The 24,161-nt window shown below is 41.1% G+C and overlaps 3 protein-coding genes across 4 annotated transcripts in view; 2 read left to right on the top strand and 1 right to left on the bottom strand.

Annotated features, from left to right (window-relative positions):
• Window positions 1-1,963: 1,963 nt before the first annotated feature.
• c3h4orf33 (chromosome 3 C4orf33 homolog) lies at window positions 1,964-6,570 on the bottom strand. Its single transcript, XM_041934058.1, has 6 exons — window positions 6,349-6,570; window positions 5,540-5,732; window positions 4,186-4,246; window positions 4,038-4,089; window positions 3,739-3,938; window positions 1,964-3,190 (listed from the first exon to the last, which is right to left on the bottom strand). The coding sequence occupies exons 2-6, from the start codon at window positions 5,718-5,720 to the stop codon at window positions 3,094-3,096; spliced, it is 591 nt and encodes a 196-aa protein (XP_041789992.1). The 5' UTR covers window positions 5,721-5,732; window positions 6,349-6,570; the 3' UTR covers window positions 1,964-3,093.
• A 200-nt stretch (window positions 6,571-6,770) lies between these two features.
• Window positions 6,771-19,450, top strand: sclt1 (sodium channel and clathrin linker 1). 2 transcript variants are annotated; one of them, XM_041933100.1, is made up of 22 exons: window positions 6,771-6,814; window positions 7,193-7,240; window positions 7,790-7,857; window positions 8,042-8,094; window positions 8,246-8,318; window positions 8,673-8,728; window positions 9,129-9,264; window positions 10,388-10,510; window positions 10,711-10,776; window positions 11,604-11,674; window positions 12,398-12,488; window positions 12,621-12,712; window positions 13,034-13,211; window positions 13,354-13,452; window positions 14,947-15,018; window positions 15,148-15,222; window positions 15,353-15,495; window positions 15,713-15,905; window positions 17,036-17,232; window positions 17,948-18,026; window positions 18,940-19,035; window positions 19,148-19,450. In XM_041933100.1, exons 5-22 carry the CDS (start codon window positions 8,250-8,252, stop codon window positions 19,205-19,207), a joined length of 1,896 nt encoding a protein of 631 aa, XP_041789034.1. In that variant the 5' UTR covers window positions 6,771-6,814; window positions 7,193-7,240; window positions 7,790-7,857; window positions 8,042-8,094; window positions 8,246-8,249; the 3' UTR covers window positions 19,208-19,450. The 2 variants fall into 2 exon arrangements, with proteins under 2 accessions (XP_041789034.1, XP_041789035.1); XM_041933101.1 differs by having other exon boundaries at window positions 6,791-6,814; window positions 7,797-7,857.
• A 755-nt stretch (window positions 19,451-20,205) lies between these two features.
• dnah6 (dynein, axonemal, heavy chain 6) overlaps window positions 20,206-24,161 on the top strand; it is a 53,491-nt gene continuing 49,535 nt past the window's right edge. The window contains 12 exon segments of the mRNA XM_041964216.1: window positions 20,206-20,275; window positions 20,420-20,490; window positions 20,610-20,870; window positions 21,177-21,527; window positions 21,678-21,812; window positions 21,933-22,026; window positions 22,126-22,192; window positions 22,477-22,663; window positions 22,791-22,892; window positions 22,982-23,089; window positions 23,244-23,333; window positions 23,435-23,555. Coding sequence (XP_041820150.1) covers window positions 20,206-20,275; window positions 20,420-20,490; window positions 20,610-20,870; window positions 21,177-21,527; window positions 21,678-21,812; window positions 21,933-22,026; window positions 22,126-22,192; window positions 22,477-22,663; window positions 22,791-22,892; window positions 22,982-23,089; window positions 23,244-23,333; window positions 23,435-23,555 — 1,657 coding nt within the window.

The following is a 24,161-nucleotide window of genomic DNA, read 5'->3' as shown; positions in this document are numbered from 1 at the left end:
TGCCAGACAGTGATCCGAGAGGAGCCTCTGATAAATACACAGGCTCTACAAAGGGCTGTAGCAGGGGCAGGGGGGAAAGACTCGTGGGGTCAGGGAGAGAAGACGGAGATCTGTGAGTCCCCAGTCATCGTGCGTGTGTGCCGGTCTACTCTGGGGATCATAGGGCCTGTGATCTCAACTCCTAAAAGGAGGTAGAAAAGAAAGTGAGGGGGCGTTTGATATATGTATGAGGGGGATGAACTGCAGAGTGTCATAATGAGTCACTCAAAGTTCCACAAAGCTTTCAACCTACTTAATTTTGTCGTTACTACTGGTGTCATGGAAGCTTGTCCTGAAATTATCATTTTTATCTGTCAGTCAGGCAAATCAGGACAGGAAGGATTGCAGCCATTTTTTTCTACACAGTTTGTGTATAACGATACCAACCTGGGTGAATTTCGATCATTTGAGCTCACATTATCAGTGCTCACCATTAAATTCTTAAGTCCTCTTAGACCTGAGTGCAGCGTTTGATACGATTGACCATGATATCTTAATCAATGGTCTTGAACAGTTGGTTAGTCTTTCTCTGTGTTAAACTTGTTTAAAACATACATCAAAGGGAGAAAGTTTTACTTCAGTTCATGTGTCTGAGAAACATGACATCTGTTTTGGGGTTGCAGGCAGCTGCCTCGGTCCATTACTGTCCTCACTATACATGCTGCCACTTGGTGACATCAGAGAGCACAATGTGTGTTTCCATTTTTACGCAGATGATACACAACCGTACATCTGTGCTGAACCAAATGATGCTGCAGTTATAGACTCCATTACTAAGTGTTTTTTGGCAATAAATAAATGGATGAGCAATAATTTCTTCAAGTTAAATGAGGACAAAACTATAATCATACTCAAATAGACTAGATTCAGACCTAAGCTTCAAGTCCCAAATCAACAAGGCGGTGAAAACTTAATTTCTCTCTTTAGAAACATAGCTAGCATAGCATGGCATAGCACTTTTTAACTGGCTATGATTTCCTGATACAGGTCTGAAACTCTTCTTTGCACTTGGCCTCACACTTTTGCACACACTTTCCTTGATTTGATAAATTCATCCTCTATGTTTCGCTGTATTTTTATTACTACTGTTAAGTGGGTTTTATTTTCATTCTTTTGTTATACATTCTCGTTAATCTATTTTCATCTTCATTTTTATCTTACTCTGTCTACCATTAATTCTCCATCTTATTTTACATTTGTTTTCTATCCCTGTCTTTCTGTTCATTCTTTTTTTTCATGAAGCACGTTTGCATGTGATTTCTTTGTTGTGAAGCGTTTTGAGCCGCATGTCTTGTATGAAAGTCTCTTACAAATAAAGTTCATTATTACTAAGAATCCTTATCATAAAATAAGACATAATGAGAGGAAATATATTCCACATTATCAGGGAAAAACGCTTATTCGCTTCAAAACAGTCCAATTATACTGAAATAGTTATGGTTTTCTTTGACTAAGACTAAAATGCCCAGACTTGTAGACAAATAAAACATGACTTCGCTTTGTGAAGAGTCAACAGAGCCAGGCTAGCTGTTTCCCTCTGTCTTCATGGTAAACTAAGCTACACTAATTGGCTCTAGTTGCACAATTAGTGTACAGGAGAGTGATATCAACTGTCCAGTGGTGAAAAGTCTCACAGTGCCAAAGTATATATACAAATAGTATATATATATAAATAGAAAGAATATGTTATATAAGTATATGTTGTGTGAATATACAATGTATTGTTTTGAGTCATTTATCATAGTGATAACTGATCTCTTGGGTGTCATTATGTAAGCTTATGTGAATAAACCTCCTTTTTCCATGGATATTTTGATCTGATATTTTATTTCAGATTCAAGCAGCCCTTTGTCCTTTTGCAATGCCAGAGTGAAGTCCTTGCATGACAAGTCACAGTTCACAGATATTTGAAGTTCATTTTTTTGATCAGCTCTGCGCTGCCTCCGCTTCTTCAGTCTGGCCGTTTAATGGTCATCAGAGAGAAAATCCTCTCTACAAAGGCTTTGGAGCCTGACACACTGAGGACAAATGAGACAGCACTGATGCACCAATGTGTACACACAGGTGCATCAGCAGTAACAGTGATATTAGTCATAATGTCATATATACTGTCATAATATATCAGTCATGGGTCTATTTTCTGCTGAATGAGAATCATGTTTGATACTTTAAGTACATGTTGTTGACAATTCTTCCATACTTTTACTTCAGTAGGGATTTGACTGAAGGACTTTTACATATAATGCAGATTTTTACATCGATGTACTGGTATTTTTACTTCAGTAACAGTTTTGAGAGCTTCTTCTAACCTTGTCATCTAGCTGTCAGCAAGAAAGCTAAAAAGCATATTTCTCAAAATGATGAACCAATACTTCAATAAACAGACATAACAGTGAAACATGATCACACATCAGAATACAAATTAAGTGACATTTAACAATCACAGATAAAAAATAATGACAATACACTTCAACAGCAGTAAGTAATCAACATGTAAACAATTTTAATTGGAAAGGACGTCCATATAGGTAGTGGAATGATTGCAGTACAGTACAGCAGTAGTTCAGAAGCTCTTGCATGTATCTCTTTCACTTCAGTGGTGTGTTTGTGTGTGTGTGTGTGTGTGTGTGTGTGTGTGTCTTAACAGTCAGGGCAAAGAATCACAAGAACCTGCTGTGGTTCACCTCACTGAAGTGAAACTCAATCTACACAGGAGCTGAATGTCAAAGTGAGCATTCGTTGCCACCATCCACAGTAGGTCACACTCTGCCAAGGCAATTTAAGGTGACGTCCAACACCCTGTGATGTGTGTGACTGTGTGCTGGTCCAGATGTGTACGAAGGCTAATACGCTCTGACAAGCTCATAACGTATTCCTTGTCATATCGTTTGACATCGTTAATTAATAAAGATTGATTGCCCTTTGTTCCCTGTCAATGAGTGTTTGTACTATTGCCCAGTCGCCGTGGTGTGTGAGTGTGTGTTTGTGTGGGAGAGTGTGTGTACACAAGACAGAGAGAGAGAGAGAGAAATGGAAGTGTTTTTGAGAAGAAGTTCAGGGCTTTCCTTTCCACATATCAGACACTGGCTGGACCCAGCCTTCTCCCATGATGCTTTGCAGGCGGAAACTTTGGAAATACTCCAGGCGATGGCTAAGAGACATAGACACATACAGGATGAACAAAAAGCTTATAAGTCCGGCTGCAAGATCTTTGAAATTAAAGGGGCAGTCCAATGATTTCACATTCGGGAACAGTTGACTCATCATGCAAAGGACAACTTAACCTGTGCAAAACAGCTGGAAAACGTCCTCTGAGACTCTGGAGGAAAGTCGCTAAAGTAATGAAAATAACCTGATGATGTCATCAAAATAATCCTTGCGATGTCATTAGGGTTATCTTATCAGGGGCTTTAAATTTGCAACAGAAAGCCTGTATTAAAACTGGGGTGTGGACATTTACCCGTAAGGGGAATCTGGGATCCAGTGTTTTTGGAGTTTGACCAATGCTAGGGACTAAAAGTCAGGATGTCTCGACCTCTGCTTCTTTGATTTGAACCACTCTTTTTGGTCCCCAAGCTTCATTTAAGTGCAGCTATAAAATTCTGGAGTGCCTCCTCAAAACAGTGTTTTACTATAAATAACGTACGTATGATCTACATGACCTCAAACAACTGCACTCATAGGAGTCAGCGTACTCACAAGTTGGGTGTTTGGCCTTCCACAATGTCCTCCTTGGGGATGGGGTAGAGAGCCTCATATGTGCGCTTCTCTCCTGAGCCATGGATGGCGTAGGAGTTCATCTTGTTGACATTGGGAGGGAAGTACGACCAGGGGAGGAGAGCCTCACCCCTCCACCTGTCCCCTGTGATCGTGGCATTAAACACCAGGCGGAGTTGTTGCTGGAAAAATAATTTGAAGTCAAAAAAAATTAGATATACTTCCACAGCTAAGTCAAAGTGCAGCTGCTCCTTTCAATAACTCCCTTCATGTCTACCTACCAGGAATGTTTGGCGAACTCCTGACAGCAACAGTATCAGATGCTGTCCATGTCTGAAATGAAAACACAGTTCATATAATTATATTAACACTGTTTCTGAACATATGGTCACAGACATGGATGCTATAGCAGCTTAGGTGTGCACTTACGGACAAAGCTCCACTTCTAGGTAATTTTCAGTAGTACTATCAAGGAAGAAGGACTCCACAACTGTGAGGAGGTGGAAAAGAAAGATAATTGAATCAAGATAAAATCTTTAATCCTACAGTAATAAACTTCTTAGAAGGTATTATTAACCTCACCAGCACCTATTCCAGAGGAAAAAAACACATGTTTGAGTCATTTATTTTAAGAAACAGTTTTACAATATTACATAAAAATGACAGATGCATAAACTTTCAAATAGGAGATGAAAAGCGGCATGCCTGCTAAGATAGCAGCTTGCTCATTATCTACTTAGATTATAATGGGGTTGGTTTCCAATCTAATAAGTAACATTAATGAGGCCAAATATGTGGGACTCATTAACCAGAAATCGAACTTAAGGTCAATTAGATAGGATTGTTATTACTCAACCTCATCACTAGGTTTAATTGCTGTGACACTATAATAATGATAATGCAGTTGCTATTATGGCCTCATAAACAGAGCTAGTCCCTCGTCTCTCCAGCCTCATTGGACTATATTCATAATTTTAGCTCAGCTTTAGAGTGGCCTAAAATTGCATCATACAGCATAAATCATGAATTAGTATAAGAAGAACTATTAAAACAAACCATAACAGCAGCACCTGGTCCATATAAAGCAGTCTATTACAACAGGCCATAAATAGCTATAGTTACCTTATCTCATCATAATGCCTGGAAACAGGGGAAACTACAACTTGTCCTTTATAAACATCAGTTGCAGCAGGGATTAAACAAACGACACACAGTATAATGCGTAAATGAGCCAGCGTTGGAGGCGCCGGAAGGCGGACTTTTCCCAAGTCGGTTGGCTGTAGCTTCATACTGAACAGACTTTTGAGAGCCGTAAAGAAATTCTCATCCAACTTGGCAAGAAGGTGAATATGCATAGTTCCCAAAATGTTTATTCCTTTAATTAGCAATGTCATTTAAAAAAAAAAAAATCATGTAAATTGTGATTAATTAAATTTACATTTAAGTCATGTGACTTTTGGTGAAATAAAGCTCAATTTACAATTTACACTGTCTGAAGCAATCAGTCTTTAGATTATTAATAAGTGTATTAAAAGGGTTTTAAAATTTGCCTTTTAGTTATTCCATTTGCCAATGTGACTTCATATCACATTCCATTAAAACACTGATTTGCTCTATTTTAAGATCCCACCTTTGTAACCACTTTATCAATAAATCAATCAGTAAGTTAATAAATTAATATCTCCCTGAAACTCTTGCTACAGATATAAGTGCACGTCTAGGGAAGCTGTTCAGTGCAGCACCACACATACAGCGTCGCCTCAGCCCGTGCCCCCTTACCCACCTTCATAATCCCAGAGTCCAGGGAAGGGCTGGCCGGGCTGCCCTGCAGGAGCTGCTGGGTCACTGAAGAAGGGACCACACACCTCTATCTTCATCCCCTCCTGGTCAGGAGAGAAGAGGATACTGATGGGGTCGTGATTCACAGGATTGCTATCCCAGGTGTGCTGGATCAAAAACTCCATTGGCTGTGAGGACTGAAAGAAGAGCTAAATCAGCATGATAATGTGCCATGTTAACACAGTGCAGCAATAAACTGCAGATTTACAGAAACTCACAGCATAGCAGACTAAGGACTAGTGTCATGAACTGTATCCCTTGAGCTGCACCCATGTTGTCAAAGCTTTAAGAGTCACTGGTTACTAGAGCTGAGCCTTCATGCCTTCATACAGCCCCTGTTCAGCCCTTTAAGCACTTTGCTGTCAAATGACGTTCATGTCAAATGCAGTTCTGTTCCTTAGGAACTTCAAAAGATCATCAAATTGACTTCCTGTCATAGAAAGCTTGGAGCTATCATGGAAATGCTCTTGTGTGGTGAAGGTGAGGCTGGAGGGAGGAGGACTCATCCCATCCGAGTGGAAAGCAGTATACAGACAGGTCGGAAAGCGTACGAAGCAGCTACCCTCCGTGCTATGTCCTCAACACGCCCACGACTCGCTCGCTGTGAATGATCTCTTTTCAGGACTTCCCTTCGTGTCAGAGAGCCGGCGGACTCCGTCTGATGCGGACTTAGCGTCCATACACAGTTCACAGCTCCTCCGTGTCAGGGTTGCAGTGAAAATAAGAAAGGGGAAATTATCAAAGTGAACTTACTTAGTGTCCAGGTAGCGGTTTTTAGGTTAGACTCGATTTAAATCCTGGAAAACAACCCAGAAAACGTTGTTTGTGACACAGATTTTGACACGTTGGCATAACCAAACTCTTGTTTTGGTACAGTAAGTCTGTCTGCGGACTCATTGACATGTGACACGTCTACTATATGATACATCCTCGTGACTGTTAGTGATAAGGTTAGGTTTTGGTAGCAAATCATATCCAGGTATCCAGCTATCCAGCAAATTTTAAAGCAATACTTTGTTACTTTTTGGTGGACCTTGAAACTTAAGATTGGATTTCTTGAATTGGCATCCTTCAAATTAAATCCAATTCAAGCTTCCCGACACAGAGCGGAACCTTTTTACTTCCCTGTTGTAGACACGGAACACTTTCTGTGGTGCATGTCTTCATTGCCATTGGTTATTTGTTTGCTTCAAAAGCGACGGCGGAACTGAAGATTAAAGTAAACATCTCACTTTTGTAGTTTTGTATTTTTAAACACCACGTGTCAAATAATGCATTTGTCGTAACTCGTAAGCGTCACCTTGCTCTGGTGAAAATGGTTTGTGTTGCAAGTTAGCCGTTTGTTTAACAGATCAAAAGGTTTAGTTAGCAGTGGTAGCTAAGCTCAGCTGAGATTGATTAGCTGGTCGGGCTAATGCTAGCTTCACTAGGCAACCACAGGTAACGCAAGCTACTTGACTATAAACAGCTTTGTAACGTCGTCAACGCTCGCTCGTCGTTTGTGCTTTAACAGTGATGTTGCTAGGTAATTAATGCTAACGTTAGTGGTGATCGTTTTTAACTTGCCAATTGCAAATGTTTTTTTTCCCTTTTCCAGGCTTCACCTTCATCATGGAAGCAGAAGTTGAGTTTTTACGTGATCAAGGTAAATTAAGGACAAACCAGGGAGGACACACTAGCAGGTTGTCAGGTCCCTCTATATTGACCAGCTCAAAATTCGCCCAATCATTACTGAAAAAAAGGCTCCTAATGATTATGTGTCTAATTCATAAGATAAGACAAGACTTTATTAATTTCATATGTCATCTTTTTTCCCCCCTTCTTTTATTTGTCTCCCTGACTTCCCCTTGACTAACTGAACTGTAACATGTAGCCTGAATTTTGACTACTCTCAGCAAAACTGTTATAAACTTGACTTATGGCTGCCCTGGTAGCACACCTGCCAGAAAACACAGCCAACCGTTGCTGGATCTGTCCTTGAATTGCCAGATAGTCCACTGCAGAGCCAACATGCACTTCAAAGATGTTTGCACTGCTCTTCTTCTGCTTTAACTATAACTAATTGGTTCTGTTTAAAACTACAACCCCATGTGTGAAAATTAGCATTTTCAAAATAGTCCATGTTGGTGGAGAAACCTGGAGACTCTGAATGGTGGATCAACATGTGTGTGCTTGACTGTGTGTCTGTTTTCAGTCAATAGGTTAAATTCAGCTCTCAGCCAGTATCAGTATGGACACCAAGCTCCATCCACATCATCTCAGGTACATAAACGTATAAACACCTCAATAAGCTGTAGAACATTTAGCTAATCTGTTCAGTAATTAACATCAGTGTATGCATATAAGTTTCTGATTTCTGTAATCATGTCAGTATTGGGTAAAATTAACTACAGCTGCACACCCCATAATACCAACCCTCACCCACTGCATCTCTTCTATTCATCAGGTTGAAGAGGCAAGACCGGCCGAGTCCCCTGCACCCTGGATCTCTGATTGAAGGTCAGGAGCAATAGCAGTCTTTCCTACATGACAGCCAGCTTGTTTTTGTTGCAAGTCTGAGTCATGGGGAAAAACAATCTTCTCTTGATACGAGTACTCTGGAGAGCAAATATTTCTTTATTTAAAGTAACATTATTCATCCCTGTCACAGTATAATGGCTCCTCTGATTGCGGAGTATGATCGGCACATGGATGAAATGACTGAACAGCTGCAGAGATACCAGGTGAAAAACACACATTCAGTTCGAACAGGGAAATTAAATACTCAGTAACATATATACTATCTCAATGTAAATATGGATATATTATAAATATACTGCGGATATAAAATAAGGGATGTATAAATTTAAGATGCTGAAATGTGCTGAATTGAGTAGTCTAGAGCCCAAAATTTTAAAAGATGGAAGTGAGTGATGAACATATCTTGATTGTATCTTGGTTTGAGTTTTTTTTGCAAAGTAACATATTGTTTTTGGCTTCTCCTTAAAAGCACTGATCTTTTATCATGTTTTAGTTCTTTTAGGATGTCTTACCTAATTAATAACCCACAGTGTTGATCTACTTGTTGAAATCAACAGGCGCTGATGACAGATATCAAAGTGAAGTTGGAGAGGGTTGTCAAGGAGAACGAAAGGTAGGATCCCACTGGTGTCAACATAGAGAGAGTAGACACACAAGAGGAGACAAAAGCAATTAACATCAGTCCAGCATTTCTGTCATTGGGGATGTTCTTTAACAGTATCACATGTTCATTGGTTTTCTAACTTGAATTATTATACATTGAGTGAGTTTGATTGTATTTGTATGCTCCACCAGAAATAAGGCAGCAGTGAGTAGTAGAGCAGTAATGTTAGTTTGGTTGTTCTTTGTTGATTATCAAGGTGTGTTCATTATTTACATTACGGTCAAATAAAGTGTGCTTCATAGACTGCAATTAAGGTTGAGACATTTTATTTCAAATCAAAAGCAGTCTGCAGTTTTATTATTTTTATTAAAAAAAAAAACCCTTCAATCTCAATCCCCACCTTTGCCAGGCTGCATGCAGAGCTGAGGGAGTCCGTTGAGAAGCAGCTTCATGCCCTGCCTGTGGCTTCAGGAGTGGAGGGCAGCGCACTGGAGCAGGAAGCAGTCGCCAGAAACCTCCAAGAACAGGTCCAGCTGTCTGAGCAGGTCTGCATATGTATATATATTAAGTCCACCTTTAAAATTATCTTCATATTGTCCATTATACTTTAATGTGTCGTACTGTGTCATGGTATTATCTGAAGGAATGCTACTAACACTGTCTTCCTGGGAGTTAGATGGGAAAAACAATGTTAAAAAGTTTTGATCTGTGTGCATTCAGTGGATAGATTTGTGACGATGTATCTGTGTAAGGAAGGTACTGTTTAGTATTTAGCTTCAATATTAAACTAATGTTGCTGTGGCACAAGTAGAGAAGAGGCAGCAAAGTGATGCAGTCGTATTGATTTCTTTATTTTTATTGAATCTTTATTTCATCAGGCGGAATGATTTGAGATTCAGATCTCTTTTCCAAATGGAACCGTAGACCAGGCTTACCTAAAGTTTGCCAAAGTTAGCCATCATTAGCTGCCATAACCGACTGGTCATACCCGACCAAGTACGACTGTAACTGCAAACCCCCAGAGTGCATTGAAATGAGCAAGGGTGCGTGTTATTGATTATAAATTCAACTTCTGATTTGAAAGAGGAATGAATGTGTTATTTCTTCTTTCAAATGTCACACTGTCCGACTTTAAATTGATTTGGTATAAACATCAGAAGCAGAGGGAAACGCTCAGCCTAGTTCTGTCAAAGGTACTTTCCAACTGCTTTTAAACTGTCATATTTCCATTTTGTATCTTGTGTATTTTACATATGTAGCAAAACAGAAAACAAGACATAATGGTTTATTGAGAAGCCAACTCACGCGTTAGAGCTTGTAACTGACAGCAGCAACAACAGCTGGTCCCAGTGGCTCTACACAGCACTGCTGTTATAAATTGCCAGCTTTGCACACTTTGATAACTGAACAAAACCCCGATGACTTTTGAATCCAGTGGTGACTCACTTGCTAACAAGATACGAAAAAAAACAATTTGGAACCCAGCTGTTTTCTACGCCGCTAGTGCCTGTTCTACACTAGGCTACGTCCTGGATCAATCTCCACTGAATGCACAGAGATGGTTCATATTGTTCTTCTCACGTAACTCTAAGTAAGTCAACAAAATTTGGATCGATGCCGCTGAGTGTTTATCAGTATGTGAGTAGATTGTAATGAGTATTCGTTTAGGAGCGGTTGCAGGCCATGGAGCTGTGGCAGACGACAGCTCAGGAGTTGGACCGTCTACAGCAGGTCTACCAGAAGTCCATCTCTGATGGACAGATGCACGACGCTCAGAGACAGCAGCTCAAGGTTCAGTATTCCTGCATTAACATAAAGAGCCAGAATGTTATTGCCCCATTGTTAGCACGTCAGCCTCTCACCACTAGATAGCGGCAGTATGATAGAAATGAGTTTAATTAGAGCAGTTTGGCCCCAGTTAATGCTTGATATAAGTGTGAGGTAATTACAAGCAGTTAACTTTTATTGAATGCCTCTTTTTTCCATCACAGGATCAGCTTGTTCAGTTCCAGCAGCACACACACAAACTTCAAGTGGCCAATCAGAAACTGGAATCGGTAAGTGATGGTTAATTAAAAGCCTGTTAGATTATTGCCTCCTAATTAGCCATGGAATCGAAATGCTGAACACTTCTCTGAAATTAACCCTGCTCTAATAATTAATCTTGTAACTAAGTGAATTGGTCTCTAAATCACTGTGGTAGTCAGCCAGAACTGTCTTGGTTGTATAATGGAGTGTCAGCTCACTTGGTAATCCTGGAACTACCTCAGCCTTTTCTTTTTTCAGCACCTGCTTTTACACACTAGTCCCTCTCTCTCTCTCTCTCTCTCTCTCTCTCTCTCTCTCTCTCTCTCTCTCTCTCTCTCTCTCTCTCTCTCTCTCTCTCTCTCTCTCTCACACACACACCTACAGTCACACATAAATACACTTGGCATCAAACTGTTTAGGCTCTCTTTAGACAGTAATCTGACTCAGGCCCTACCTCACTTGGAGTTTAAGGTGTGCAGAGTATTGTGTGCATATATTTATTCACACACACACACACACACCCACATACACATGCGTGCCTGGTGGTTAGTTGGGACACAATGCAGTGTGTGAGGAGAGAGTAATACTATATCCCTTTAATGCATTTTTAATGAGAGGGTAAGCCTTGGGCTTTCCCCTCTCTGACGTCTCATACAAACAGCCTTTTTCAGTGACTGGATGTCACAACGATTGACTTTGTAGCCATGAGTGAGTGACCAAGACTCCCAAGTTTGTTCTGAGAGGACGCAGAAAGTTTTGAGGGATAGGTTTTCTGGTGCTTTGGGGATAAAGTTTGAGGTGTGTGTCTGGAGTCATGCCGCACAAATGGCAGTCTTGTCTCTCTTGCCACACACAGACTAACCAGCAGTTCCTGAAGACGGTGACAGAGCAGAGCACGGAGATGGAGGAGCTACACAGTCAGCTCAGGTAACTAAATACTACCAATACACTGTGAGGTCACTTTTGACCCATGTACAATGCCGCAGGTTGCCCCAGCAGAAGTAATAGGAATTACTGTACTAAAACGGATAGACGCCAGATGCGTAATTAGTTTGGTGTGAAAGAGTCTCACAGTGTTCTAAAAAGGCCAGTAAAGGCCTTTGTGTTGTATATGAATTGTGGTTTAGCTTCAGAATCTACTCTTCATTTCTAACTTAAAGGGATAGTTCAGCATTTTGAGAAATAACCTCAATTAGGTTTCTTGCATACATGAGATCATCACTCCCATGCTTGTATTGTAAATATGAAGCTATAGCCAGCAACCTGTTAGCTTAACTTAGCACAAAGACTGAAAAAATAGGGGCAAACAGCGAGCCTGACTCAGTGCACCGGTAAGAAAACCCCCCTGTGAACACCTAAAGCTCTCATGTTAACTGTAGTGTTTAAGTGAGCTTTAGAGGTGCTGGACGCTGGATTTTGTTACCTTTGGACAGAGCCAGGCTAGCTAGCTCCCTGTCTAAAGTCTTTATGCTACTATAAACTAACCAGCAGCTGTTGATATTCATATTTATTGTACAGACTTAAAGCTAATGAACTTATTTCCAAAATGTGGATCCATTTTCTGTAATTGCAATAAAGAAAAGATGGCAGCCTGGTTTCTATGTTGTTATATGGTTGAACTATTGTTTACTTTCTGTCCTCCTGGTGTAGGCAGGCCAAAGCTGAGCTGAGGACAGCCACAGCCAAAGTGGATGAGATGACCAAATTGCTGCAGAACGTCCAGGACCAGATGCAGAGACGAGTAAGAGAAGATAAAAATGAATAGAAAAAACGAAATATTGCAGAAGAAACGTGGCTATCCAGCTAAGAGGAGTTGGATAGACTATGGCAAAGTCCCCAAAAGTAATGGAAACGCAACTGTGTGTGTGTTTAGGAGGAAGATGTGGCAGAGGCTCAGGGCCGAGAGGATGCAGCAGACAGACGGCTCCAACAGCTTCAGGCGGCTTTGAGCCAGCTGGAGGCCAGGTGAACACACCTTCACCCTTTTCTTACCCCTTCAAGCATTTCAGTCTTGTGAAATTTAGGCAGCTTTGTGCACCTTTCAGCATGTTTTTAAAATGGATCACTACACATGATCATACTATATTCCGCTTGTCAAAATGACTTCACATATATAGCGCCAGCCCAACAACATTAACCAGCTTCAGAATGAACAGGAGCTGGAACAGCTTGTGGAAGCAGTGAGGTGTATCAGTCACAGAATTTTTCAGCAGATTTACACAGAGCCAAGCAGCAGTTCCCCATCTTTCCCCCTGCTAGTCCTCACTCTGTTTTCTCCATCGCTAGACTAAAAGCTGCTTCTCTGGAGGCAGAGGCATTTCGCAGAGAGCAAAGTGTGTGGGAGAGAAAGGTGGGGGAACTCCAGGCACGTTGCACCACCATAGAAGAGGAAAAGTATGAGGCCCTGGCCAAAGTCCGAGAGAGTGTTCAGGTGGCCGAGGAGGCTGCACTGCAGAAGGACCAGGTGACTCTGTCCCTTCCCCCATCTATTTCTTTTTCACTGGCCGAGGCCTCAATCTGATGAGCTGCACTATCCTCCTGGCAAGTGTCCACATCCCTTCATCCCTTTGTCCACTAAAATGTTTGTCTTTACCCTCTCCCTTCAGGCCCTGTTAAGAGAGAAACAGAAGGCAGAGGAGCTGGAGAAGACAAAGGAGGCCATCAAACAGTTAATCCAGGATGCTGCCGTCCGCACCAGAAAAGAGGTGAATGACTCACTGAGCAAGAACAACTGGGCTGTTCCTGAGGAAGTTGAAACAGCTCTGAAAAATCTACAAAATATCTCAGAATCACTGCTTATTCTACTAAATGCCCTCCATGTAATTTGCTCCGTGTGTGACTAAAATCTGCTTTTAAGATACCAGATGTGTCACATTAAAAGCAGTGGATGATCGTCACCAGCTCTGTATGCCTAAATTCTCCAATAAATTAAGATCTGTAAACAGATTTTCTGATTTATAATTAGCCTTATATAGCAGCACAAACTCTAACTTTACTGATGTACTGCGCTGAAAGCAAAGCACTGCCCTTTCCCCCTCCCTAACCTCAGTCGAGCACATGGTGATTAATACTCAATTAATGGGTCGTCTTCATCAACCCTTCAGCTGTTTAATCCTGTTAATGAAGCCTACTATGACTGCAGTGCTGGCTGTCATCTTAGTCTTCGGCTGGCCCTCAACAAACGGTGTTTTAGAAAGTAACTGTTGATGTGTTTGACTTTCTGTAAATTATGGGCCGTCGCTCGCCTCTGCCTTTTTACCTTGTAGGTAATTTTCTCACAGCTGTCGGAGGTTGAGGTTAAACACGAAGCAAAAGTGCGGCAGTTTTCTCACTTTAATCTTCTCTCTCTCTCTCTCATCTTTATTTAAAGCCATTTAGAGTTGAGATAAGCATGTGTAATGAAGAATTAATCCCAAAACTGCTTCCATTGGCGGTCAGACCTCAGACTTACCTGAGGACTTAAGCACCACTCATACAGTTGTGCGTGAAGGGTGGAGTTTCTCAAAATAAAGGTGTGTCTCGAGTTATGGGCTGTTCAGACTTCGATCTTAAAGGCAGCCTGTTGTGTTTTGACCACCAGAAGCACTGTGGAGCATTGTTTTTACTCTTCCAATACAAAAAACAAAACAAGGCCCATTCTTTAAAACAGGTATCTGAAAGGGAGGGAGAAGAATAATGACTTAATTCAGACTGGACAAACAAGCCACACTTGATGTATTTCAGTGTCCAAAGACGTTCATTTCCTGACAGGGAACTAGGATTACATGTAACAGCCTACAAATAATGACTTTCATTATCACTCACCGTTTTGGGGGGCATTTTGCCTTTATTTTAATAGTGGACGGGACAGAGGTAACAGGAAATGAGGGGAGAGAGAGGGAGAGGGGAGTATGTGCAACAAAGATCCCTGGGCTGGACTGGTGACACTAAGATTACATGGTCAGCATCTTAAAATCCAAGGCCACCAGCTCGCCTCAAGAGAAATGAAATGTTGAAAATGAGTGAATCGGTACTTAGTGGCTCAAGTTAAGTAATTTGTCTGAAGGCTGCAGAATTAATTTTACTTTTCTAAATTTTGTTATCTCACACACAATTACACTTACTGTCTATGTAAAGGAAGCAAAATGCAAAGCAACTGCACTACCCAGATCTCAGTAATCATTGTCCAATTTGGAGCTATGTGACTTTATCTCTAACAGGTGGATAATGTGCGCAAGCAGTACAACGTTCAAATCCACCGTATGGCTGAGGAGCTGTCTGCACTGCAGCTGGTAAGAACCTGGCCCATCAAGGACAAATTCCTTTCAACATTACACTAAATCCTTTTATTCAGTCTCTACCTGTCTACTCATTTATTTTTATAATGACTCTCCCTGTTCTCTCTTTTCACCTCTCTTCAGGAGTGTGCAGATAAAGAGTCTCAGATTGAAAGGTCCCTGCGGGAGAGAAAGGCTGTAGAGGAGGAGCTGGAGAAGGTATCAGTGAAAGCACAAGAAAGATGCAGCTAAAGCTAGCCACAGAGTTCCGATAGCATTTGGTCCATGGTTTTGTAGTTGAGCTCTGGAAATGATTGTTTTAAGGCTGCCTGTGGGGGTTTTTGTTTAGGTGTATAAGGAGGGCAGGGCAGAGCCAGAGTTCAGGAAGATTGATGCCCTTCACCAGAGGTGTCTCGATGCAGAGAGGATGAAGGACGACATGAGCCTCACTCTGCAAAGCACCCAGAACAAGCTGAAAAAGATGGAGATGGAGTAAGTGTAACTTAGCATTATAGGTTTACTCTTTGATATGCTGGCCAGGAAGTTGAGCTTTCCAGCTTTACTCAATTTCTTCTCCCAGCCTGGAGCGCTCACAGGGGGCAGGGGGAGTGTCTCATGTAGCTCCATCTGCTGACGATAATGATGGTTCTATAAAAATAACCATTTGTCCTCTTCTTCGTCTCCCTTGCCCCTTCCTTTCCATTTGCAGCTACAGCGAGGAGCTGTCGCGGTGCCAGGAGGAAGTGGGGCGGTTGCAGGGCTCTCTGGCTGCAGCTCGTGACGACTGCGTCAGTGTGAGTGACGAGCGGCTGCAGCTTCAACGGGAGAACCTGGAGCTCCGCAGGGAGATGGATGAGCTGCGCAAGGCCACCCTGCTGGTTCAAAAGAAGGCCAAACAACAGGTAGCGTAATGATTGTCAGAAAAGGAAGGAAATGAAGGCCTAGGCGCTCTCTTCAACTGAACTGCCAGAAAAGACAAGTTTAAACAAGAAGAAAGGGGTGGAAGTGATTCAGCAGGGCAATAGGTTAACGAGTGCAGGACGGACAGCCTGCTAAAGGGATATTCCAGGGATTAAGAAAAGCTCTTTCATAAAGTTGGAGAACTTGTGAGAAACAGATTAAAACAAGACTGAGAGTCTTCAGACATGTGCAATAGACCAGAATAAAGCCAGCACAAACCAAAACAGTTAGTTCAGTGTGTTTGCATGCTAACATTTGCGAATTAGCGCTATACACAAAGTACAGCTGAGGCTGATGGAAACATTGTTAGGTATGCAGGTATTTGTTCATAAACCAAAGGATAAATTGTAATTTTGACCTGATGAATTGTGACTATATGAGTGGGATTCAGCCTCAAGATCCCACAATATCCTAAATGCAACTCAATAAATGTTATAAGTTTTGTTTGACCATCCCTGCCTTCTTTCAAAACTCCCCACCTTCAGTTTGTAACTCAGTGTTTCTGCTATAAATTTGCTGTCTCCAAGCTCAAGCTGAGATAACCCTGATGACAACTCATCGTTGTTTTCTCAGACTCCAGAAAGCTCCCTCTAAAGCCAAAGACGACAACATTTTTTTTTCTGGCTCAGTAATAGTACTCACAACGAGTAAACTAATCTTCATGTGCAAAATCAGTGGCGTGCCTCTATAAGTAGAGTGGGGGAAAAAGATGAAAGAACAAATGGATTTGCTTACCCTGCTGATCTGAAGTGTTTGCCAAAGAACCATTTGGATTAACAGTTGGAAAGCTTTTACTGAAACAAATATGTAGGAACTTGCATGGAGGGTGATGTAATGGTTGGCAGAAGTTAAAATCAATGACTGACAATATAATACATACTTTGCAACACAAGTCATGCTTACGGTCAACAAAGTGCTAATATTATCGAATGACAACATAAACAATATCATCAATAATTCATTTGAATTAGTCCCAACAAGGCAGGGCATGTAAATCTTTGTCTCTTGAAATGAATGTTAGACCAGCAGGGTGACCTCATGCAACCCCTCCCTCTCCTTCCCTCTCCGTCAGGTGTCACAGATGGAGCAGGAGTACAGCCTGAAGGAGCAGGGGCTGGACGCACGGCTGCGGGAGCTGGAGGAATGCAGCCGAAGCTCCAGTGCCGATCTGACGCGGCTCCTCACAGCACAGCAGAAAAGTACCCAGGTCTGGAAGGAAGAGGCCAAGACCCTGATTCAGTCCTTCGAGACTAAAATCACAGGCCTCAAGTAAGAACTTGTGGAGGTAGATTTCAAATGACTAAATAAAGGAAAGAAGAATGCAAAATATGCACTGAGAAATGTGCTCTAGGATCGAAAGGTTAGCGGTTTAAATCCTGGTGATTTTTTATTTTTTATTTTTTTAAAGTGCCTACTCTTACAACATCTGTCAGTGTGACTTTACTGGGTATTTTCCTGTCATGTGACTAAATGTGGGAAAAAAAAGCAAGCAGGCTGAGCAAACTTTTCTGTAACAGACAGACTGCTAAAACAAGACTGATCTGATCCCCGATATGATCATTTTAAAATAAGATGACATACATACATTCATATTTAATACAGTTTAATACTGTTCTCAATACAAACAGTATTCAGGAGAGTTCAGTACAAACTGTTTTTATGAAATGACGATCCTTCTTGTGATATATCACATACTGCCTAAGAATTTTTTTTTTTTTCTTATATCAGTTTTATCACAAATCCTGGATTAAAGACTAGGCAACAGCTATGGTGCAGCACCAAAGGTTTCAATAACATTTGAAACAAAAATGGCTTACCACCTTAATTCGCTTTGCCCTCAGCGATGGCTGTGCTACACTTAGATGTGTTGGAAATACTCAACATGTTGAAACACTTGAAAATAAAGCTTTACAAGTGCTTTTGTCTCCGTTAGAAATGGCTTTGCTCTTTTTTCTCTCTCTTCTTTTTAAAACATCTATTTCAGGACAGAGCTGAATCGGCAGAAGCAGCGTTCACACGAGCTAGAGATGCAGCTGGAAACTGACCACAATACCATCGCAGAGGTTTGTGCAGTACACACATACACACACGCACAACCCTGCAGCTTGATTTCCACTACAAGGGAGATAAATGTGAAAGGGCGAGGAAACATTGATTAACAGGTCCTCATCACACATTCTCATCACACAGTGAAAAACTTGGCAATCCAGACCTCCACTGACTTTCCTGCATCTTATTAGCACCATGCTGTCCAAATCTTATTTGCTCATGAGTGCTAAAACTGCATCATACATTATCACCTGTCATAACGACAACAAAATAACTGTATTTCAACCCTTTAAAGCAGAATAATGGAAATATTCTAAACATTTGAATAAATTAGAATGTAAATGACATGTCATAACATATTTTACTAAATAAGGATATGTACTTAAGTGGCTCTAACAATGTGAGATGTTTGTCCTGCACTATAGGGCACTGTCTTCTACCTGAGCGGCAGAGCTGCCCTTTGCTGTTCAGGCCTGATCAGCGGCTGTTAGCCTCTGCAAATGTCAGGCCTCCTTTGTTACAGTGTGCTCAGACAAGAAGCAGGAGGCATTTTACTAGAGACCTGCAACATCAGCGCCAGAAGTGCCAAGCAGCATCAAGCAGCATGACAAAGACAGCTGAGAGAAGTTTAGTTGCATAAAGGGTGAAATAATAGTGGCGAGAATAATGGGAGCTGGCACAGTTTTTGCTTCTGAGAAATGCATGATGCGCTGAAACAACTTGGGTTTGTTCAATAGCAAAGGGGTGATACTAATAATGTGAGGACTGACTCAAAGTTCTGCTTATGTATAAATGCAGAGCCCTCTTCTAACAACAGCTAGAAAAAAGATTTGCCTATGGTAATGGGAGTCATAATTGCACATATTGCAGACTTTTTTGATGGTGTTTGACACCATGGAACTAATTGGCATGAGTGTGTTTGTGCAGTATGAGAGGCAGCTAGCAGAGTATCAAGAGAAGTCGAGTCGTCTCCAGAGACGACTGACACAAGCTGAGCAAAGGGCAACTACTGCTACACAACAGGTATGGCTGATTACAGTATGTGCCCTGTGCAAAGATATGGTGACTGGTACCTGACTGAATGCTCATGTTATCTATCTGTCTGTCTATCTGTGCTCTATGTTTTTCTAAACAGCTGAGTATGCTGGCATCACAACGAAGGAAAACAGCCATGGCCAGTCCAGAGACTGTGTAACTGTCACTGTGATAAGGGAAAAATAATGTAGCCCTGTGTGTTTAAAACATATTGCTGTTTTTGTTAACATGTCAACATATTTTGCCAAAGGCATAAGACAACAATGATGTTGTCAGTGCTCTGGTGATTCAATGTAAACATTTTCCAATTTTATACACTAATGTTGTAAAAAACGTTTTCTCGTCTATTGTATTTATAAGGATGGAATGACGTATTTCGTGTTGCGTGTAAAATAAACTTTGTTAACGAACACCTTCAAAATACACTCTGGTCTTTGTTATATGTGTTGGAATCGGAACGCAGTGCTTTGCCTCTTGACTATGTTCTTCTTTGTATTTGTCAAACCGCCAAGGTGCGAAAAAAAGTGTCAGGGTGAAACATGAAACCAGCAACGTGCCTTTGTTTGGCTGCATTGCATGCCGGGAGAGAGGTTTGTTGCTTGGAAACCGTAAACTTCAGCTCTGTCATTAAGTGCATGAGCGTTATGGATAGATAGATAGGTAGTTTTACAAAGAAATAACTACGGTATATCAAAAACTTCTTGAAGCTGAATATTTAATACGGCAGGTATGTTTGAATGCCTCTTGAAAACGATGCTTACTCAGACCAATTTAACAGTTATTAAGCAAGTTGAAAAGTTTTCTAACTAAACGTTACTGTTTGAAATGGCTGGCTAACGCTAACTAACTTTAGCAGCTAGCTAATGTATCATTGTCTTTAATTACTTTTAACGTAATATTGCCAACTGTACGTATTGTAAATTTGCTAATGTTATGAGTGTATTTCAAAGCTAATGCACTGGGGTCACAAAAGGTTGCTATGGGTTCGCGAAGTTTGACTTCAGTTAGCTACTCGCGAAGTTAGCTAGTTGCGTAAATGATGCACGTTGTCTTTACTTTGCTGCTTTGTGAAAGTGGCTGAAGCTACTACTCCACCAACTTTGCTACTGACTCCTCTGTCCTGACGTCCGTCCACTGCCCCAGATCCTGTGAGGATACATGGCCTCTGCATCTCAGAAGGCCACTCTGACGAGCCGCTCTGGCCAAAGCAGGGAAAATGAGTCCAGAGGTAGGTAATAGAGGGCTTTTCAGGTGTCATGAAATTGTGTTTTTTCTTACGTGTCGTACTGTATAACCAGCAAACCTTGGTTTGTCGATTCATTTGATTAAATGTCAGTAGTGAACTTAAATTCTACCTGCTATACTGTCTCAGAGCGACTGCTCCCTGAACTACAGAGGTCCACTATCTTCCCAAGACCTCCAGTCCATGTACAGGACACACAGGTGAGACTTTGCAACCAAAACTGACCATCTACAGTATTTTAGTACCTCTTATAACATTATACAGTATTGCAGTATGTAGGTATGGTCTTTTGTAGATGTCAGTTTCTCCCCTAATCTAGGCTGTGCTGAAGAGACGGGTAATACGGAAACAGCCCAGTCTCCAACACTTAAAAGCCAGAGAGCGGATGTTTTTTCCAGGCTGGTACACTCAGTCATCTCCATCTCAACAAATTGAGCAGCCACACAGGCGTCATGAACAATTGCCTGTCCGCCTACCTCCTCTGCAATCCATGACCAAGGTCAGTGACAGACATGTTTGAGAAGAGGACAGGCTTTGCTTAAAAGATGTCCACAGTGCATGATGGACAGGTTCCTCCAAAGTAGGTTTATGATGAAATTTGTGACAATTTTTTAATTCTAAAGTGAAAGCAATGCCAAAACTCAAAACTACTAATAAAATTCTGGCAAATGTATCAAACTTTCAGGCTACCTATTCACCTGTCAGGCTGAAAAACTGTTAACAAAATGGAGTGTTATGTCAGAATGGTCTTGGGGAAAATCAGGCTCTTCTCTTGAAGGGGTTGACAAATCCTTTGTGAAAGCCCAAATTCATTCTATATTGCCTTTCAATGAGCAACTTGCAGAAGGAAATTAATCTTTACTTGTGTCTCTACTCCACTTTTCAGTTGTCCCAGACTGTGGCGCCAACCCCTAGTCTTCCCAGATGGCCCTTTTCCATTAAGAGTGTTGGACCCTTGGACACTCCCTCCAAATGTCAGAGTTATGAGTATAGTAAGGATAACTATTTGATGATCAGCCACGAAGGTGTGTTGTCAGTGTGTGAGGATGAGCTTGACTTTGTGACCCTTGAGCGCTGGGAAGAGGAGTATAACTACCACTGCAAGCTGATTCTCATCCCCTTCTTTGCCCTCTTCAAAAAGTGGAAACCCTTCTACATCTGGCGCACCAAAGTTCGCGCCAAGAAGATTCGTATGACCAAAGAGTCCCTCCAAGACCATTTGTTTATTGTCAGTCAGGTATGTGACTGTGTATGAATTGAGGTCCGGAATTCCTCTCAGTCTGTCTTAATAATGTGCTAATGAATATGGAACACTATACACTGTCATTATGCTCACTGGGAGGAACAATCTTTGTGGTCGTTATTAACATTTTTATATGTCATAAAGTCTCTTAGTCCTGCGCTGAGAGACATCAGGGAAATGTGTTACCAAATAAGTGACACAGGCTTGTGTCACATGGAGAAAAAACACACTTACACACTGCAGGAGTTCCAGGACATTCAGTTCAAACAACTGCAAGAGGTGCAATTATACATTTATACAAAAATTGGTCCAAATGTTTGAAAAGTATATACATGTATTGTGTATGTCTTTGTGTACCTCCTCAGATGCTCATTGCCCTCATTTGTTCATTACTGTCAGGTGCTGACTGACTTGAAGAAGTTTCAAGACCTGGTAAAGGAGGTGACAGTTTGTGCCTGTCACAACTACTTGTCAGAACTTCAACCCACATCTGGTAATTCAACTGCATACACACTGACTATATGGAGACAACGGAATTTACATATGTTGACCACAATGTTATTGGGTTGATAGACTTCTCTGTTTGTCACAGATAGGAGCAGCAACATGAAAATGATTATGGAGATCAACAAAACTTTTCGCTGTAGCCGCCTCATCTGGTGGGTTATTTTCTTGCATTTGTTTCCCTTTCAATTTGTGTACCAGCCATACCTACTTTTTAAGTCACAGAAGATGTTTTTGCATGTCAAAGTCAGAAAACACAGATGTGAATAATTAAATTCATCATTGCTGATTTGTACTTATCTGTTATGGCTCACTGGGACATAGTTAGAACAGAGCCATTGTTAATGTTATTGCTAACATGCTCTTCTATTATGACAAGTCCAAATGTCTGCTTTGAAAAAGGCCAAGTCCAACCCTTCTTTGTCTCTTACCTACCCAGCTTCATCCGTCTTGTTGACTATTTAGTCGTTAGCACCTTGCACATCTTGGTGGTGAATGCAGTGGCCAAACTACTGGCCGTGCTCCAGGAGCAGGTACGTCAAACGCCCGGCCACGCCATGATTCAGAACTGGAACCAGCACTCTGAGGCCACCACTGACCCTGTTGAGGAAGAGATGGATAAGAAAGTAGGGCACTGTTTCAGTATTATTAACAGTGAAACCACAGTAATTACTGTATCTGCCAATTTGTTTTTTTTTGTCAAGCAGACACAGACCAGTGTTCAGTTTTGGTTGGTGTGTGTGTCTTTATTAGTCTGTCAAGTCAGAAACTCCCTGTGTCCAACCTATGTTCATCACTGAGCTGATTCTGGAAACAAATGCTTTGACCTACAAACCCTCTGAGGAGAACTTTCAGGTTAGTTTTCCAAATCTTGATTGTTTCACTCAAATTTTTTTATTTTTAATTTAATCCATCTACAGTATACTCCTTGTCACTTCCTACAGGAGACTGTTGCAGAGATTATTGAGCAGCTTGAGAAAACAGTGATGTCAGTTAATACACTGACAGGACATCCTGATTTTAATTCAGTGACAGAGCCTGAAGCATACAAGGTAGTAAAAATAATCACCACCTCAATGTGACAGCCACTTAGTTGTTCTAAATGTTAATATTGTTTATATATTAAAAAAATAATAAAGTACTGTTAGGTTTTACTCTGCAATTGATCTGTGCATTATTTTTTTATGTGTACTTGTTAACTTTTAGAAATTGAGAAATAAATACAAGGATGCCACCTGTTTGCAGTCCATCATAGACAATGATGGTAACCTGCAAAGTGCCATCCAAAATATCAAGGTCAGTTTTTACATTGCACAGGTTTCTGTCTCTGGCGGGGAGGTTATACTTTGTCTGTCTGTACAGTATGTATGGGCCTGACTTGTTTTTTTTCCCCTTAGGAATCACTCCAGTTTGCCTTTGATGCAGCAAAAGTGTACTCACACACGTTTGAGCGTTTTCGTCTGTTCTATAAAGAGAACGGCAGTCTGGATGTGGATGCAATGCAGCAACAGGATCATGGTGATGTACTATTCATCAATTTAAAAATCATTTTGTAACACACTCGCAATGCAAAGAGAAGTCTGATTGAGAACAGTACTCATGTATGTCTCTGTCCCTTTTTGATAAGAGAGAAGCCATTGTTACCAGCTGTATTGGTATATTTTGGAAACTTAAAAACACTGAATAATTTGTCAACAAAACATGTTCACTTACACCAGGTCTGTGCCTTTGGTGGATCGCCAGTCGAAACAGGATATTTCTGTTTTCAAGTAATGACACCTCTCAGCTCCCCTCTACCCTCAAGGAACCCTATGTTTTCTTGAAAACAACCAAAAGGTGTGCCATATCATATCTTTCAAGACAACATGAGTATAATTTTTAATATAGTAAAAAAAAAAAAATCAGATCACGATAATGGAAATATTCTGGCACGACATAAAAGTATTATGCACAGCACCAACAAGAATTGCTGAAAGTGACTGTAACATTGCTACCTCCATAGTGGAGGAGTTTGTTCCAAAATGGGGAGCAACTTCAGCAGTGTGGAAGTGGTTTAGTTGCAAAGGATCAGGTGTACAGCAAACCACTGTATTATGTAACAACTGCAAGAAGACTGTAACAACA

Source organism: Chelmon rostratus, chromosome 3, assembly GCF_017976325.1.
Source record: "Chelmon rostratus isolate fCheRos1 chromosome 3, fCheRos1.pri, whole genome shotgun sequence".
Taxonomy (NCBI): domain Eukaryota; kingdom Metazoa; phylum Chordata; class Actinopteri; order Chaetodontiformes; family Chaetodontidae; genus Chelmon; species Chelmon rostratus.
The sequence above is the reverse complement of the archived record's forward strand: the minus strand, read 5'-3'. Positions and strand labels throughout refer to the sequence as shown.

Coding starts and splice junctions, on each gene's coding strand:
- c3h4orf33 (XM_041934058.1), bottom strand. CDS start 5,720: ATGGAGTTTTTGATCCAGCACACCTGGGATAGCAATCCTGTGAATCAC. Junction 4,247..5,539: donor TGGACTCTGGGATTATGAAG/GTGGGTAAGGGG, acceptor ACCTCCTCACAG/TTGTGGAGTCCTTCTTCCTT. Junction 4,090..4,185: donor CTAGAAGTGGAGCTTTGTCC/GTAAGTGCACAC, acceptor TTTTCATTTCAG/ACATGGACAGCATCTGATAC.
- sclt1 (XM_041933100.1), top strand. CDS start 8,250: ATGGCTCCTCTGATTGCGGAGTATGATCGGCACATGGATGAAATGACT. Junction 10,777..11,603: donor CCAATCAGAAACTGGAATCG/GTAAGTGATGGT, acceptor TGCCACACACAG/ACTAACCAGCAGTTCCTGAA. Junction 15,906..17,035: donor AAAAGAAGGCCAAACAACAG/GTAGCGTAATGA, acceptor CCTCTCCGTCAG/GTGTCACAGATGGAGCAGGA.